This window comes from Mesocricetus auratus, unplaced genomic scaffold, assembly GCF_017639785.1.
Source record: "Mesocricetus auratus isolate SY011 unplaced genomic scaffold, BCM_Maur_2.0 Super-Scaffold_100676, whole genome shotgun sequence".
Taxonomy (NCBI): domain Eukaryota; kingdom Metazoa; phylum Chordata; class Mammalia; order Rodentia; family Cricetidae; genus Mesocricetus; species Mesocricetus auratus.
Genome location: NW_024429266.1, coordinates 103106312 through 103122387, shown reverse-complemented (window position 1 = coordinate 103122387; position 16076 = coordinate 103106312). Strand labels below are relative to the sequence as shown.

Sequence of the window (16076 nt, the reverse complement as noted above, 5' to 3'; positions counted from 1 at the left end):
GATCAGTCTCTTGGTCACAAGGGCGAGTTTTGCTTGCATGGGTGCCTGTGTCTCCACTGGGGTGCCCTCAGTGAGCTGTCTGGAGGCAGGGAGCAGGGTGAGTGTCATGCAAACAGAGTGCACTTCACCAAACCTAATTACCTCAGCTCTACATTCTAACTTGGAGCACAGGCTGTGAACTTCTTTTTTTTGGTTTTTTGAGACAGGGTTTCTCTATAGTGTTTTGGAGGCTGTCCTGGAACTCGCGCTGTAGACCCGGCTGGTCTCGAACTCAGAGACCCACCTGCCTCTGCCTCCCGAGTGCTGGGGTTAAAGGTGTGCGCCACCACCGCCCGGCTGGCTGTGGACTCTCTCAGAGCCTGCTTGTCGTTGAGGGTTCTGTATGGAGTCCCATGAGCCTGAGGCGCCAGCATTGAGTGGGTGGAACCCTGCCCTCCCGAAAGGTACAGGTGTGTAGGTGTTCTGTAGCCGTCCCGGTGTCAGAGCTCAGTCATGAGTTCAGCTCTTGCTCACACTCATGTATGTGGACAGAATGCTGAACCCAAGGCAAGACTGGTGTACACGGAGGCCCGTGGTGGGAACAGAAGGGGAGGACAATGCTTGAGCTGGGAGAACCTGATGGCCCACTCTGTCATCCCAGAAAACTGGAAACTAAACTGAGCCACAAAAGAGTCCCCGCCTCAAAAACAGAAAAAGAATAAAACAATAAACAAAAACCTGGGCTTGGGAGCATGGCTCAGGGGTCGAGCCCCGCCCAGAATCCCCAGTGAGGGGCTGGGGGCTTGGCTCAGCAGTGAGTGCTGTCCTAGCAGTTGGAAACGTCCTAACCTGGTGGCAAAGAAGGAAAGAAAGCCAAGAAGTCAGCCTATTAGGAATTGAGCCAGCTGACACAGGAAGCTGAGGCTGTCTGCCTGGGTCCACCTCATTTCCTGTTGTCCTCCCTTTGAGTCTGCTCAAACCAAGTGCTCTGGTGGCCTTGGTCTGCCCGGCCTAACCCTTAAGCCCCTTCCAAGGCTAGCAACCTCCCTTGGAATACTGGGGTAGGGGCAGGAAGCACAGGATCTCCTTCATCCTTCCTGCCAGTCCTGGCTGTGTCTTTCCCTTGCTCAGGCTAGACCCACCCATCACCTGACCAGCCATGCCTAGCCTTGAAAGAGAGAGGAAACAGAAGTCTCAGGCAGGCTTCCTGCAAGCATTCCTTTGCAGGGAGCCACAGGGAGCCAGTGACATCTTGGGGCAGAGGTTGAGCCAATAGGGGAAGTCAGGCACTGTGGTCACCCCAGCTCCCAACCCCCATGCCGCTGCTGCTGGGAGGCCTCTGAGTGTCCCACACTACTGGAAGCCTGGCTTGTAAACAGGAGGCTGGGGGTAGAGACTTGACACAGCAAGCTGGCAGCTTGCCCGGGCAGGGCAGGGCAGGGCTGAGTGAACAGCTCCCCCGCCCTGCCTGGTACCTACAGGGTGGCACACCCCGAACTGCCACCTCAATCAGGGCTCTGCAGGTTGGCTCCTCTCCCCAGTGTCAGAACTAAACTGCACAGAGCAAAAGCTCCGGCTTAGGGTTATCCCTGTGGTCAGTGTGCGCAGCTGGCCAGGGGAGCCCATACTTGAGAGTGAACTCCAGCCGCCCCCCAGGACCACATCCCAGCCACATGTATCCTCTTAGTTTAAGATAGGGTCTTGCTTGCTAGCTCCAAGCTACTGCTGGTCTTGAACGTGACTGCTCCTGTGCCTCCTGAGAGCTAGGTCTGTGTGTGTGTGCGTGTGCCACTGCACACATGCAGTCATGGCTTCCATCTCTCGTCTGTGGGTCCCAGAAACGAGCTCAGGTTGTCCAGCTTGTTGGCAAGTTCCTTTAACAACAGATCTGAAGTCCTTGTTTATGTCTGCCAGGAAATGGTTACTCTTGACTGCCCTTGACTGAGTTAACAACCCTTGTTGGGGCATGAGGATTTGGAGATAAAGATCTGCAGACGCCAATTACTAGCAAAGACAATGTAGTTTATGTAAGTATTTCTATGGATCTGATGGGATGGGCAGGGATGGATTATAGCACTCAGGAGCCAAAGAATACTGAGTGTTACAGCTCAGATGGAAAGGTATTCTGGCAATCGGGGTCCAAGAATACCACAATAAATATAGGAGCTTACAGCCCTGGTTCAGGGAAAGGCTTCCCAGTATTATCAGCTGGTCTCTGGCAGGAGAGGGTTTCCCCAACAAAGTTGTTACAGTTCTCCTCAGGTTCCCCGGAGAGCTGAGTGTAACAACACTGCTTAGCCAGGGGAAATTTTTCCCAGTGAAAATTGTTGCAACCCTGCTCCACTCTGCTCTTCCCAGGGGCCCAGGGTCGTCTCTGCTGGGCAAAAGGAGGTCTTACCCAAATCCAGCAGAGTGGCTACCCTCTGCCACAGTGGCAGAGGACAACATGACAGATGGACAGACGCTGAACAGGCACAGGGTTTATATAGGGCTTCTTAGGGGGTGGAGTTTTTCCAGGGTGGGGATTGATCAGATTTCAATCCCAGAGCTCAGAATGACTAGATCTCCTGCTCAGGGATAGATTGGTTTTCTGCACAGGGCTAGGATCAGATTTGGCTCTGGTTTTAGGGCCAAAGTGTTTCTTTCTCTGGTCCTTTTTAGCCTTTTGGCTCCAATTTTAGGGCCAGGGTGCATTTCTTTCACTGACTCAGATTCCAGGAACAAAGTGTGTTCCTTTGGCACTGGTTTCAGGGTCAGGGTACATTCTTTGGTTCTGGTTCCAGGGCCAAAGTGTGTTTCTTTGGCTCTGCTCAGGGTGTGTTTCTTTGACTGGACCCTTTTCCCTACAGTTTGGGAGCTAGACAGATAGCTCAGAGGCTCAGTCCTGTTACGCTTGCAGAGGGCCCAGGGTTCAGTCACAGCACCCACAAGACATGGTCCACACAGCCTGTAACACCACCCCTCCTGGGCTATTCACACAGCATGTGTGTGTGCCTGCCCTGCGTGCTCACACACACACAAATAACACTCCTGATAGGGTCAGGGGGCTCCTCTCCTGGGGCTTCCCAGTTACCTAGGGATGGCCAAGTTCTGGTTCAGCAACTAGACACGCTCCAGCCTCAGTAGGGGAAGATGGGAAAACTTTTAAACAAACGAGCCTGGGCAGGGAAAACTCGCTGTGCACACAAGCATCTGAGCCAGCTGTCACAACTTCAATCACAACTTGAATCAGGGATCTGGGCCCCTCCTGCCCCAGCTACACCCACCACGGGATCCAAGGGGTTCAACAGGAAGCCATGGCTCGGGCACAGGCCAAGGGAATCCGCATTCTAGTTTCTAAGTCAAATTAGGGCGGGCTGTCTCTCCTCCTTCGGCAACAGACTCGCTACCAGGCTCAAGGACAGGGGAACATCAGTTTGGAACCGGACTCAGGTGGCCTCCGCTACCCGGAGTCTTGAATGCCATTCTGCGCAAGCGCATGATGGCCAGGGCGGCCTTTGCGCTCCGGGTGGGTACCCTCCCGGATCGCGCAGCCGCATTCGGCAACGCCGCCGCGGCCACATCGGGAACGCGCAGCGGCACTTGGCGACTCCTTAAAGCTCCGCGCGCCACTTCCCTCTCAGCGGCCTCCCCTCTCCCCCCAAAAAAGCTCGAACTGCCCAGCCCCCCAGCGCGCTGTTTGCGCAGTTGCACCAGGCGCCCCGCTAAGCTCCGCCCCCCCCCCCCACGCTGGGATCGCGCAGCCGCATTCCGCATCCCCGGCGTGCTCTTCGTGCAGCCGCCCTCGCGCCGCTGGAAGCTCCGCCTCCTCTGTTCTCTGAAAGGGGCGGGGCCTGCGCGGAGGGGCCGGGCCACTTCGGGACCGCGCTTATAAAAGCGGCCGCGCCGGTCGCGCGCGCGGCTCCTCTCGGCGGCGGTGGCCCGGTGGAGGGGTCCGCGGAGGCGGTGGTGGCGGCGCTCTTCCCGGCGCGTCCTCCGAGCGGGGTCCGGGCTGTGCGAGGTCGGGTGACGGCGCTGCGACCCCGGCCGGGGTCGGACCGCGGTGAGCGCGGCTCCGAGGGCCGTACTGCCCAGGGAGGGGGGACGCCCGAGCCCGGCGCGGGAGCTCCGCCGAGCCCCGGCCGCCTCCGCCCGGCCGAGCGCCCCGCTCAGCGCCGGCCCTTTGTCTCCTCTGCCCACAGGGTCGCCTCCCAGGCCGCCCCCCGGGCCCCGCGTCCCCTCCCCCGCTGGCGGGGCCCGGACTGAAGATGGTGCAGAAGAGAACGGCCGAACTTCAGGGCTTCCATCATTCGTTCAAGGTGAGGGGTCTCACGACGGTGGCGGGTGCGACGGATGAGCAGAGCTCTCCCGGGCGGCGGCGGCGGCGGGGCCTGGAAGGGCTTGTGCGCTGGAGGCCGTGGGGGTCAGCGGGCCGCAGCCCTGTCCCCAGTCGCCCTGGAGCTCCCTTCCAGGAACCCCCCGCGTGTGATTGCTGGGCCCATGCCCCTCGCAGGCGGCTTGGTCACAGCCTGTTTATGATCCCAGGCGAATCTCGTGCTCCTGCAGCTTCCACGTCCGCTTGTGCGGGCAGCAGGCTGCACCTGGTCTCTGGCTGCCTACTCACTCTTCCTAGCTGCCCCAGGCTCCCCTGTCAGCTCTCAGCCTGGTGTGTGTGGTCTCAGGTGAACCCTACATTTGTCCCCGTGTGCTTGATGCTGCAGCCCTGTCCCCAGCTTCCTAGGAGGTTCTCTTGCAGGACCCCTCTGCCCGGCCTCAGTCCCGTGTCCTCCACCCCACTTCGCTCTGTCTGGGAAGGTGTCAGGGGCCACAGCCCTGTTGTCAGCTGCTCCTGGCTCTTTGACGAACTCCCCCAGGTTGGATTGTGATCAGTGGCTCTCTGTTCCTTGCAATCTCTCAGCTTGGTCTCTCCCTTCTGTGTGTAGTCCCAGGGGAACCTTGTGTCTGTCCCCTGGCTGTGTGCTGGTTGGTTGAGACCAGCAGGCTGCAGTCTTGTGGGGAAACCCTTGGGCCCATTGGGGTGCTTTGCTCCACTGCAAAGCCCCCCACACCTGGTGGTGGCCTGTGGACACCTTCCCTCAAGACACCCCAGCCCAGAGTGTTAGCTACTGTCAGAACAGGAAGTTTGTGCAGTGTTGTTAATGGTGGCTGACTGAGTCTTCGTAGGTGCGAATCCTGTGGGCAGGTGCGGTACCATGGGGCCTGGCCTAAGGGGCACAGTGATGTCTTCCTGCCCACCCCACCCGGAAGGCTGGATTATATAATGGCTTCCCGGGGCAGGGTACCTGTTGCCCTGTATGAAGAGAAGGCAGGGGGTGTGTGCGCGCTTGTGTGTGCGTGTACATGCGTGAACTCCTCTGTGCGTGTGTGTGTGCGTATACATGCCTGCACTCCTCTGTGTGTGTGTGTGCGCGTGTACATGCCTGTACTCCTCTGTGTGTGCGTGTGAGTGTGTGTGTGTGTGCACCCACGCATGTACATGCCTGCACTCCTGTGGGAGGAGCATGCAGATAGGGCAGAATTCCCAGGCCTGTCCAGCCAGTGCCCCTGGCTAGCTGCCCCACCCCGGCCCAAATGCCTGTTCTCCTCGATCAGCTGCCTTTTGGGGCTGAGCAGCAATGAGAGATGGGTCTGAGAAGGTCACCGACAGTGGTTTTTGCCCTCCTGGGGCTTTGTGTGAGCCTAGATGGGGTCATCACATGGGGCCAAGAAGGCTGCCAAAGCAAACCCCAGCTTTCTGGATGGTTCTAGCCACCTCTTGCCAGGCCTGCTGACTCAAGGCCCTAGGGCAGACCCAGGGGAGGCTGGCTGGACCAGACTGGACTGCCCACACAGCACTTGGGGCTGCAGGCTGCCTCTGCATGGCCACTGTGTACAGAGCGGGGCCTGGCTGGTAGATGACCCTGCAGGTGGCTGGAGACTCGTCCCTCAAGGAATTGCCTTCTGGAACCCATCCCACATGACTGCTCCTTGGAGCTAGGCCACTGCTCCTCAAGGACCCTCGGTCTACCTGGGTTACTTGTCTGCTTTCTCTTGTTTTTCTTTCTGGGGTTTAGTAGTTGCTGGGCCTGGGGCTTCATGCTTGCTACAGACCAAACTACAGCTCCAGCTCTGTTTCCCCTCTTTTTTTTTTTTTTTTTTTTTTTTTTGGTTTTTCGAGACAGGGTTTCTCTGTGGCTTTGGAGGCTGTCCTGGAACTAGCTCTGTAGTCCAGGCTGGTCTCGAACTCACAGAGATCCGCCTGCCTCTGCCTCCCGAGTGCTGGGATTAAAGGCTGCACCACCAACGCCCGGCCTGTTTCCCCTCTTTAATGCACTAATTGGAAGCCTCTAAGGTGGCCCTGGGGGTCTCCCTTAGGGGATGTGCCCAGCCAGCTGACCCTCCTGTACAGATTGTGCTTATCCGTGTCCCCAGGCTTATCAGTTGAGACAGTGACCAGATAACATCAGAGGCTCACACTGGGCCCCTTTCACCCTTGTAAGGTTCCCAGAGCTTGACAGCTGCCTCCATCTCTCTCTCACCGCGACAGGCTGCCCAGAGAAGGGTCTGCAGGCTGAGGTCCTGGCCTCAGGCGCCCTTGTCCTTAGGCCTGGTTCACCTTCCCTTCCAGTTGCTCAGCCCGACCTTTTGTGGTACCAGTGGCTGCCCTGGTACCAAGACTCATCAGACCACTGTGTGCCCCTCCCTCTGGCCTGCCAGGGCGCCCCCCCTTTCTGCCAGTCTCCTAGTGACTTTCTGCTGGGGGCAGGTCAGCTTGCAAGGCTGTTCCTCCATTGCTGTCCGTCTGGCCTCTGATCTCCAGGTGTCTGTCTGGCTCCTTCAGCTGTAGCCCCTTAGGAATCCTCCTGGAGACTCTTTTCTCTCAGGTGACCCTGTCATCCCCTCCCACTGCGGACATCAGACTTAACCCTGGCTCCCACACCCATTCGTGGGCCACACATTGTTCTCTGGGTGGTTTGTTCACTCTGAAACTGGGGTTTGCCTCAGTTTCCCAGCTTGCAGACTACTGCGCGGGTGACGGCAGCACCATGATGAGGAAGTGTTTTTCCTTCGCCGTGTTCGTTCCTAACAGTTTCCTTCGGCCTTCAGCTTTCCCTTCCCGTCAGCCTCGAGGCTGTCCTCCCATCTGGCAGCTGGGCCTTTGGTGTCCCCTTTGGATCCCAGCCACCCTCAGAGGGTTCTTAGACATTGCAGGCTGTGGCCTGGGCAGGGTACCTCGCCTGTGAGCCTCCCCTGCCACTGGTGATGTGTACCGAATCGGCGACCCCGGGGTTGACAGTCCTCAGGAGGTAGTGACTTTGGGTGCACACAGTGAGTTGAGAGGCCGCTATGATTCGGGAAATGCCCCTATCCATGGCCCTCAGGGCTTCACATTCGTGGGAGGGACAGCATGCAGCTCAGTGAGGAGAGGTAGTGACACCCAGTGCCACAAGGAAGCGGAGGCCTGAAAGCTGAGACTGGCCCTGAGCTGTCCTGGGAGGCCATGGGAGAACAGGCTGTCTGTCCCAGTGAAGGCTGCCTGCCCCTGCCCCCCTTTAATCTCACCCCTGGCCCTGAAGTTAGCCCTCAGCCAGCCAGGCAGGCCGTGTGGCCTACACTTCCTGTCACTCAGCCCCGGACTGGGAGAGGAAGGTCATGTTCCCAGAGTCAGGCAACAGGGTCCCTCAGTGTGGTGTCTCTGTGGTGTTCCTGGCCATCTCCTACTCCATACCAGTAACAGGAGCAGGTGACAACCACAGTGTCTCCTGGTAAAACCCTGAGTTGGGATCCTGTGGACCCCAAGGGACTCTGGCTTACACAGTTCTCTGCCACTGAGGCCTCAAGACGCTTCTCATGTGGAAGCCCACATGCTGGGTGAAGAGGACAAAGAATTAGCCACAGAGGCTATCCTACCCTGAGTGTTCCTTGGGTGGCCAAGGGCCCCTGGGTGACTGCTGCTCTCTGCCTCAGCACTGTGGAGGATGATTGGGGCATTCTGGCAGAGTCACCCTAAACAAACGCCCTCCCGACAGGGGCAGAGCCCTTTCGAGCTGGCCTTCTCCTTAGACCCTGCCCAGCACAGGGACGCTGACTTCAGCCCACAGCGCGAGGCCCGTCCTGGTGAGTACCCACGGGGTGGGAACACGGGGTCCTGTGGGAGGGAGGCAGGCTGAGTACGCAGTTGACCGGGGTCTCTGTCTGCAGACATGCCTTCCAGCCAGCCCATCGACATCCCAGATGCCAAGAAGAGAGGCCGGAAAAAGAAGCGATGCCGGGCCACCGACAGCTTCTCAGGCAGGTTCGAAGGTGAGTGGGCGGCGGCTGTGGGTGGGCGGGGAGGGGAGCGCTTGCCTACTGTCCCTCACCTCTCCATCCGCATCCCAGATGTGTACCAGCTGCAGGAGGATGTGCTGGGGGAAGGGGCCCACGCCCGTGTGCAGACTTGTGTCAATCTAATCACCAACCAGGAGTATGCTGTCAAGGTGAGCAGGGCGGACCCCAGGGGCCTTTGAGCCCCCAGATGACAGCCATGGAAAACCAGTATCTAAAAGTGGCCCCAAGACTTGTGACTGAGGCCACCCTGAAAATCCAGGCCAGACCTGGAGACTCGGGAGGCTCAGTGCCAGCTGGCCTCGGCCCATCCCATGTTCCGAAGGCAGTGAACTCCAGCATGGCTACTGAGAACTGGGAGCTATGAGGCCATGCCGGCCTGCCCGTCCCTAAGGCTGGTCCTCTGACTCTGAGGGTGCCTGGCCTGGAGGAGTCATAGAAAAGCTGTATCTGCACTGGAGCCCAGGTCCTTAAGAGAAGTCCTGTGTGGTCTCCCCACTCCTGTGTGTACCTAGAGCTCTGACAGGCCAGACAACCGTGTCAGAGACGTCCTGTGACCTGAGTCTGATGGCAGCCAGAGGAGGGAAAGGAAGAGAGTCTTTTGGAAGTTAGGATGTCAAAGCTGTGGTCCCTGTCTCTGGGAGCTCCCAGCATGTGCTTAGATGATTGCTCTCCTGGTGACTCTGCAGGGCAGCCTTGTCATTTGCCATTGACAGATAGAGAGGCTGAGGCCCAGAGGGGGCAGGTAGCTCACTACTGTGATGATGGCTGCTGGGACCTGGGGGCTTCCTGATGGTGACCTCAGTGACCACTGACACCTGGGGACAGTGGAGGGCGGATGGTGAGGACCAAGGTTGGGATGGCTGGGGGATTGAACAAACACTGGGAGGGGTGGCAGGGAGGACCACTGCACTGCCTGGAGGGTTAGAGGCTCTGGTGGAGCTGTCCCCACCTCCTCAAGAGTGGGCGTGAGGGTTATTGGTTTGTTTGGGGTTTTTTTGTTTTTTTTTTTTTTGTTTGTTTGTTTTTTTTTTGTTTTTTTTTTTTTTTTTTGGTTTTTCGAGACAGGGTTTCCCTGTGTAGCTTTGGAGGCTGTCCTGGAACTAGCTCTGTAGACCAGGCTGGCCTCGAACTCACAGAGATCCACCTGCCTCTGCCTCCCGAGTGCTGGGATTAAAGGCTGCGCCACCAGCGCCCGGCGAGGGTTATTGGTTTTATCTAGACAATTTGGGCCATCCCCAGCCCTGGCTCTTAGCAATGGAAGGCCCCTTGCTGGGATGGGGTTTTGTTACTGGGTACTGGTACTGTACCCTCCAGCTGCTGAGTGAGGGTCAGGGTACCAGCCTGAGGAGAACCGGGGTCCTGGGGGCCCCTCTTCTTTAAGAGCAAAGGCTCTATAGTGCCTTCCATTTACTGGGGGCAGAGGGGCTGGCTTCCTAAAGTTCAGATTCATTGTTGGCCTAAGCCAGACCCAGGCCTTGGGGCCAGTGACCAGTCTGGTGGGGGGAGAGAAGGTAGGACTTGGTGTGGTCCTGGCTGCGCTGGCAGCCAGGTGGCCTGTTGCTTTGCCGCATGGGTCATGTGGGAGCTGAGACTGCTGGGGTAGTGGTGGTATCCGCCTGGTAGAGGGGGCTCCTGTAGGAGCCTAGCCTCAGGCAGTCCTGTGAGGGCCACGGGTCAGGGTAGAGAGCGGGCTGCGTGCTCCCACCCCGCCGCCTTTCCCTGGGCAGCAGGGGGCCCTGTGCATGCTGACACTGTCATCAGTCCCATTTCCAGGCCCTCAGACAACCATGTCCCCCAGAACTGCGGAGCCAGGCTCTGGCGCCGAGTTTACACCAGGGTCAGGTGGGCCTGCTTGTGGCTTGCCAACCCTCAGGCTGCATCTAGGCAGCTTCTCCAGGTGCCATGACCCTCCCTGCATTGCAGATCATCGAGAAGCATCTGGGCCACATCCGCAGCAGGGTGTTCCGGGAGGTGGAGATGCTGTACCAGTGCCAGGGACATAGGTAAGGTGGCCTGCCTGGGCCATCTCTCAGAACCTATCACCTCAGCAGGGCCGGGCCGGGCTCAGCTGGAAAAACAGGCTTTCCGTAGGCGCATGGCACCGTGAGGGTGTCCGCCCCCAGGCTTGGCAGCAGGTACTGAGGTCCTCACGGCGCCTCATTCTCCTTTCTGCTCTTCCTCCCAACTCAGGAATGTCCTGGAGCTGATCGAGTTCTTCGAGGAGGAAGACCGCTTCTACCTGGTGTTTGAGAAGATGCGTGGAGGTGGGTCTGGGAGGAGAGGACTGGGGGGGGGGGCGTGCAGGAGCTGGCTGGCCTGTAGGGTGACCTGGCTGTCCCTGGCCTGCACCACAGGATCCGTCCTGAACCACATCCACAGGAGACGTCACTTCAGCGAGCTGGAGGCCAGCGTGGTGGTGCAGGACGTGGCCAGTGCCCTGGACTTCCTGCACAACAAAGGTGTGGTAAGGTTGTGGAGGCTGCCCCACCCCTGGTTGCTTTAGAGGCACTCCCCCCTAACTCCCTGCTCCGCATCCCTAGGCATCGCCCACAGGGACCTAAAGCCAGAGAACATTCTGTGTGAGCACCCCAACCAGGTGAGACCCCTGACTCCCTGGGCTCCAGCTCTGCCCCTCCCCTGGGAGGCTAGTGCAGCAGGGAGCATGCAGGCAGGCTCCCACAGTGCACGTCACCCCCCCAGGTCTCGCCAGTGAAGATCTGTGACTTTGACCTGGGCAGTGGCATCAAACTCAACGGCGACTGCTCTCCCATCTCCACGCCTGAGCTGCTCACCCCGGTGAGGGCGGGGTAGGCACTAGGCTCAGGTGCTAGGCTGGCTCTGCCACTTTCTCCTGCAGCATGGCTTCCTCTTAGCAACAACCGTTGGTTGGCTGGCAGGGATGGGGGCGGAGTCGGGCCCCATCATCTGCTGCTATGGGGACGCATCAGCAGTCTTTGATTGGCTGGACCTCGGCATACCCTGACTTGTGCCTGCCCTGCAGTGTGGGTCAGCAGAGTACATGGCCCCAGAGGTGGTGGAGGCCTTCAGTGAGGAGGCCAGCATCTATGACAAGCGCTGCGACCTGTGGAGCCTGGGTGTCATCCTCTACATCCTGCTCAGCGGCTACCCACCCTTCGTGGGCCACTGTGGCAGCGACTGTGGCTGGGACCGTGGGGAGGCCTGCCCAGCCTGCCAGGTGCGCCTGCCTGAGTAGTCTTCTCCCCAGCCTGGGTCCCTGGGAGGAGAAGTGAGGTGCTGGGCTCCCCGGGACCTCAGACTGAACCCCTGGGCCCGAGCCATTTCTTTTTCTTTTTTATTTGTGTGTGTGTGTGTGTGTGTGTGTGTGTGTGTGTGTGTGTGTGTGTGCGTGTGTGTGTGCGCATTTGTACCGTGTGCCTGGTGCCTGTGGAGGTCAGCAGAAAACGTCAGGTTCCCCGAGACTTGCAGACATGAGCTGCCATGTAGCTGCTGAGAACACACTTGGGTCCTCTGGGAGAGCTGCCAGTGCTCCATCCATGGGCTGTCTGTCCATCTGTCCATCTGTGTGAGGCCTTCTCCACAGTCCCTCACAACTCAGCCGCCTCCCCACCCTCGCTAGGGCATCTGCATGGGGCCAGGGCTGCTTAGGAGTGACTCTCTCCCCCTCCCCCCAGAACATGCTGTTTGAGAGCATCCAGGAGGGGAAGTACGAGTTCCCCGACAAGGACTGGGCCCATATCTCCTTCGCCGCCAAAGACCTCATCTCCAAGCTGCTGGTCCGAGATGCCAAGCAGAGGTTGAGTGCTGCCCAAGTCCTGCAGCACCCGTGGGTGCAGGGGGTGAGCTGTGGGGCCTAAGGAGGGATGAGCTAGGAAGGTTACGTGGACACAGACTGGATATGTGGGTGGGGTCTGCCCCCCCCATGTGCCCTCTGACCTCCTGCCCTGCCCTCTTGCAGTGCGCCCCAGAGAACACCCTCCCGACACCCTTGGTTCTGCAGAGGTGAGCCCTGGGACCATGGATGTGAGTGTGTTGGACTTTTGTTTTTCTGGAGCACCTAAGCCAGAGCCTGCAGGTGTTGAGCAGGTGCCTTAGCCATGACCCCCAGCTGTCAGGGCCACAGGAGCCTCAGTGGGGCTGCTAATGGCTGTGATGTGGGCGGCGACTCTCAGCCCTCAGTACCATCTTGGCACCTGGGTGGGCACTGGGGTTGAGTGGGCTGCAGGGAAGGGCACACGCGTGTGACAGTCTTCATCCTATTCTCAGGAACAGCTGTGCCAAAGACCTCACGTCCTTCGCTGCTGAGGCCATCGCCATGAACCGGCAGCTGGCCCAGTGTGAGGAGGACACGGGGCAGGACCAGCCCGTGGTCATCCGAGCTACCTCACGCTGCCTGCAGCTGTCTCCACCCTCCCAGTCCAAGCTGGCCCAGCGGCGACAGAGGGCAAGCCTGTCCGGCACCCCCGTGGTCCTTGTGGGGGACCGTGCGTGATCCCACCAGCCCCTTGTACATACGCCCTGCCCTGCAGGGCCTGAAGGCCAGGGTCCTGGGCACCGCCCTTGCCATTCCAGGCAGCAGTTTTCCTGGGTCCTGCTAGGGGATGTTGGGTTCTGTTGGGAGGTGTTTTCTTTTTCTCTGTCCTCACCCCCCACCCTGCCTATTTGGCTTTGTTTTGTTTTGTTTTCCTTTTACCACTTTTGAAAGCAAGTGCCCAGAAGGAGGGCGGAGGGTTTGGGCCACACAGCCTGCACCCCACGATGCTCGCCTGTCAACTGTGAAGGCCACCTGCGCCCCACTCCAGCCACTGCTGTCTTCCAGGGTTGGGGATCCCGCAGGGTCAGCACCCCACGCCTCCCTCTCCCTAGCCCTCAGTACCGTCAGGGACAGGCCCTTCTGGTGAGCACAGTGGCCCATGTCTGTCCCCACCAGAGCACTCAGTCTGGGACGGGATTCCACTGTCTTGGATAGAGACCTCTGGGGTTGGGTGCATGGGGATGTCCCCATCACCTGCCTGCCCTGTCCATGCAGGGTTGACAATCAGAATCTCCTCCCAGGCTGCTTATTAGCCCCTTGCCCTGGGTCAGACCTGCCAGGGGCAGAGCTGGAGGGCGACCCGAACCCAGCTAGCTCCATCAGGAGGGGAGGTGCTGGGCAAGGACCTCATCAGCAAACACGGGGTTCCCAAGTGACTCCCACCCTTCTCAGGGCTCAGCCTGACCACGGCCACACCCTGCCCTGTGCTGCCCCTGGGTCTGGAGTTCATGAGTTCCTGGCTACCTTCTGTTACCCAGAGCTGCAGCAGCACCCAGAGGGTCCTCACCTTCCCTCTGCCCTAAGGGCAGCAGCTTGGGTGTACCTACCTTCAGGAAAGGGGCAAAAGCTGCCTCGCCCCCCCCCAGGACACCCAAGACAAGGTGGGCAGGCACTGGGTGGCCCTTCAGTGCCCCAGGCCTGGGGGCTGTTTCTAGCCACGAGCTACTATGCAATACGAGTTCCCATTTTCTCCGTGGCCCTGCTGGACGGGGGCGGCTTTGGGGGCCAGGCCACCCCGCCTGCCACTCCTCTGCTCAGGTGTCTCCAGGGCAGCCCCTGGCCTCAAAACTCCTTGTCAAGGTTGTTCATCCAGTTTAGTTTAGGCTTTTTTTTTTTTTTAATAATTTGACTTGCTTCCCTGTTCTTGAAGAGTACTTGAATGTTGGGGTGTGGTGGGTGGGGACCTGGGACACCCACTGCCCAGCACCCTCCGCCCTCCTCCCTTGTCTCATAGGATTGTCACAGTAGGGGAGGTGACATGCCTTCAGCCCTGCCTGCCTCAACACGATTCCAAAGACCCCCTGGAGGGAGGAGGACTCCCGGGCCCTGTTCTCACCCGCCAGCATGATTCTGCTGTTGGGCACCGAGGACGCCCCTGCAGGTTCTTGAAGCAACCTGACTGCACAGAGCTGATCCCTCCCCGCAAGCAGGGCTGTCATTTCCTTGGTCTCTTCCATGCCCGACCTGGAGCACGGGTCAAGACCCCTTACCTGTGAATGAGGCGATCCTGGGGTGGCTTGGCCACAAACCATGCTGAACTCTGTAAAAAGGAAGAAAACCCTGTCTCAGAGTGGGGACATGCAAGCACTTTCAACTCCATCCTATCAGGGAAAAGACCGCTACAGACTGCTTCCCACCAACTGTCAACGCCAGGATTTTGTATTCTGTTTTGTAAGGATTTAATAAAAGTCATTTAAAAATCCCTGCAGTGCCGTCACAGAGGGCGGCTGCCCGCGGGTCCTGACTTACTGGGTCACTGGACTGGCTTCTGCACATCCTCTGGATGGGTCCCAGGGAGGTGACGTCACCAGAGGGAAGCTCAAGACTGAAGAAAAACAAGCTTGGGACTTGGCAGTGCGGGGGGGGGGGCGGGGCTACTGCCCTGTGGGAGGGCTCCGGGGGTGTGGCTTGGCCCAGGCTTCCAGCGGAGGTGGACCTTGAGTTCCTTCCGCCTCTGCCCCCAGCGTTCTGGGGTGACAGTTCGTCACTCGCCTCCGCTTGTGCCAGTGTTCTCCTGACACTTCCCAGATGACCAGGAGCCCGGACTTGACCCAACGTGCGCGAGCTTACTACCCGGCAGGGCCCTGCATGTCCCCCGAGGTGGGGCCGAGGATATCCCTGCCACCCCGCAGACTAGACGTGGAAGAGGGCGGCCTCCACCAGCTTCGAGAAAACCACAAAAATAAATTCTAGAGCAACCTCGGCTAGGACGAGCTGTTCCTGGCAGGCGGCAGAGGGCAGGGAGCGGTCACCACCCAAGCTGGCAGGGCCAGCGGGGCGTGGTGCGCCTGGGAGGGTTAGAAGCTTGGCATGTGGCCCCCGCTGGAACGGTCCAGCTGGTGGCTCGGTGGTGGAGAGCCCTTCCTCAAGCCAGAAGCACACACTAGAAATGGTGGCCTAGGCTCTCCGGAGGTAGAGGCCCAGGATCCGGTGTTCAAGGTCATCCTCTGCCCAGGTAGGGACTTTGAGTCAAGCCTGAGCTACATGGGATCCTATCTGTAAAAAACAAAGCAGAAGCCGGCCTTCCGCTTGCCCCCACACCTGACCAGCTCAGTTTGGTTCCCTAGCTCCCAGAAGCTGCCCTCTGCCCTCCATTCACCCGCAGCATTTAAGAGGCTGAGATAGGATTATCAGTAGTGTGTTAGCCTGGGCTACATGAGAGCCTGTCTGTCTCAAAACGATTTTAAAAATGGTTCAGCGGGGCGGTAGTGGCGCACACCTTTAATCCCAGCACTCAGGAGGCAGAGGCAGGCGGATCTCTGTGAGTTCGAAGCCAGCCTGGTCTCCAAAAACAAACAAAAAAGGTTCAATAAGTAAATAAATCACTTGTAAATGTGAGGAAGGGAGGGGACCCCCAGCACCCACATGGGGCACGGCACAGAACCAGAATGCAAAGGGAGTGCCAATGCTTCAAGGCTCGCAGGAGGCAGAGCCCAGGGGATTGCAGACCATCCAGTCTGACACTCAGAAGCAAACGACAAAGAGGAACAATGCCTAAGGTGGCTGTCTGCCGTCCACATGTGAACCCTGCCTCCCGTCCCTGCCACACCGCCACACGCACAAGTGCACACATCTGCACCGTTCAGTCCATAAAAGTCCCCAGCTAGGCTGGGCAGTGGAGACATCCACCTTTAATAACCCCAGCACTCAGGAGGCAGAGGCAGGCGGATCTCTGTGAGTTTGAGGCTGACTGACCTACAGAGTGAGTTCCAGGACACTCAGGGCTACACAGAGAAACCCTGTCTTTTTTTAAATTAAATATCTGTTTTTAATA

General features: G+C 58.8%; 1 protein-coding gene across 1 annotated transcript; it reads left to right on the top strand.

Moving 5' to 3' along the window:
* The first annotated feature begins 3868 nt into the window (after positions 1-3868).
* Positions 3869-14504, top strand: Mknk2 (MAPK interacting serine/threonine kinase 2). Its single transcript, XM_005083294.4, has 14 exons — positions 3869-4021; positions 4161-4277; positions 7989-8076; positions 8161-8262; positions 8341-8438; positions 10213-10292; positions 10480-10553; positions 10644-10748; positions 10830-10885; positions 10990-11085; positions 11291-11485; positions 11943-12107; positions 12227-12270; positions 12535-14504. Exons 2-14 carry the CDS (start codon positions 4227-4229, stop codon positions 12758-12760), a joined length of 1380 nt encoding a protein of 459 aa, XP_005083351.1. The 5' UTR covers positions 3869-4021; positions 4161-4226; the 3' UTR covers positions 12761-14504.
* Positions 14505-16076: the final 1572 nt, after the last annotated feature.

Coding starts and splice junctions, on each gene's coding strand:
- Mknk2 (XM_005083294.4), top strand. CDS start 4,227: ATGGTGCAGAAGAGAACGGCCGAACTTCAGGGCTTCCATCATTCGTTC. Junction 8,077..8,160: donor ACAGCGCGAGGCCCGTCCTG/GTGAGTACCCAC, acceptor CTCTGTCTGCAG/ACATGCCTTCCAGCCAGCCC. Junction 11,486..11,942: donor AGGCCTGCCCAGCCTGCCAG/GTGCGCCTGCCT, acceptor CCCTCCCCCCAG/AACATGCTGTTTGAGAGCAT.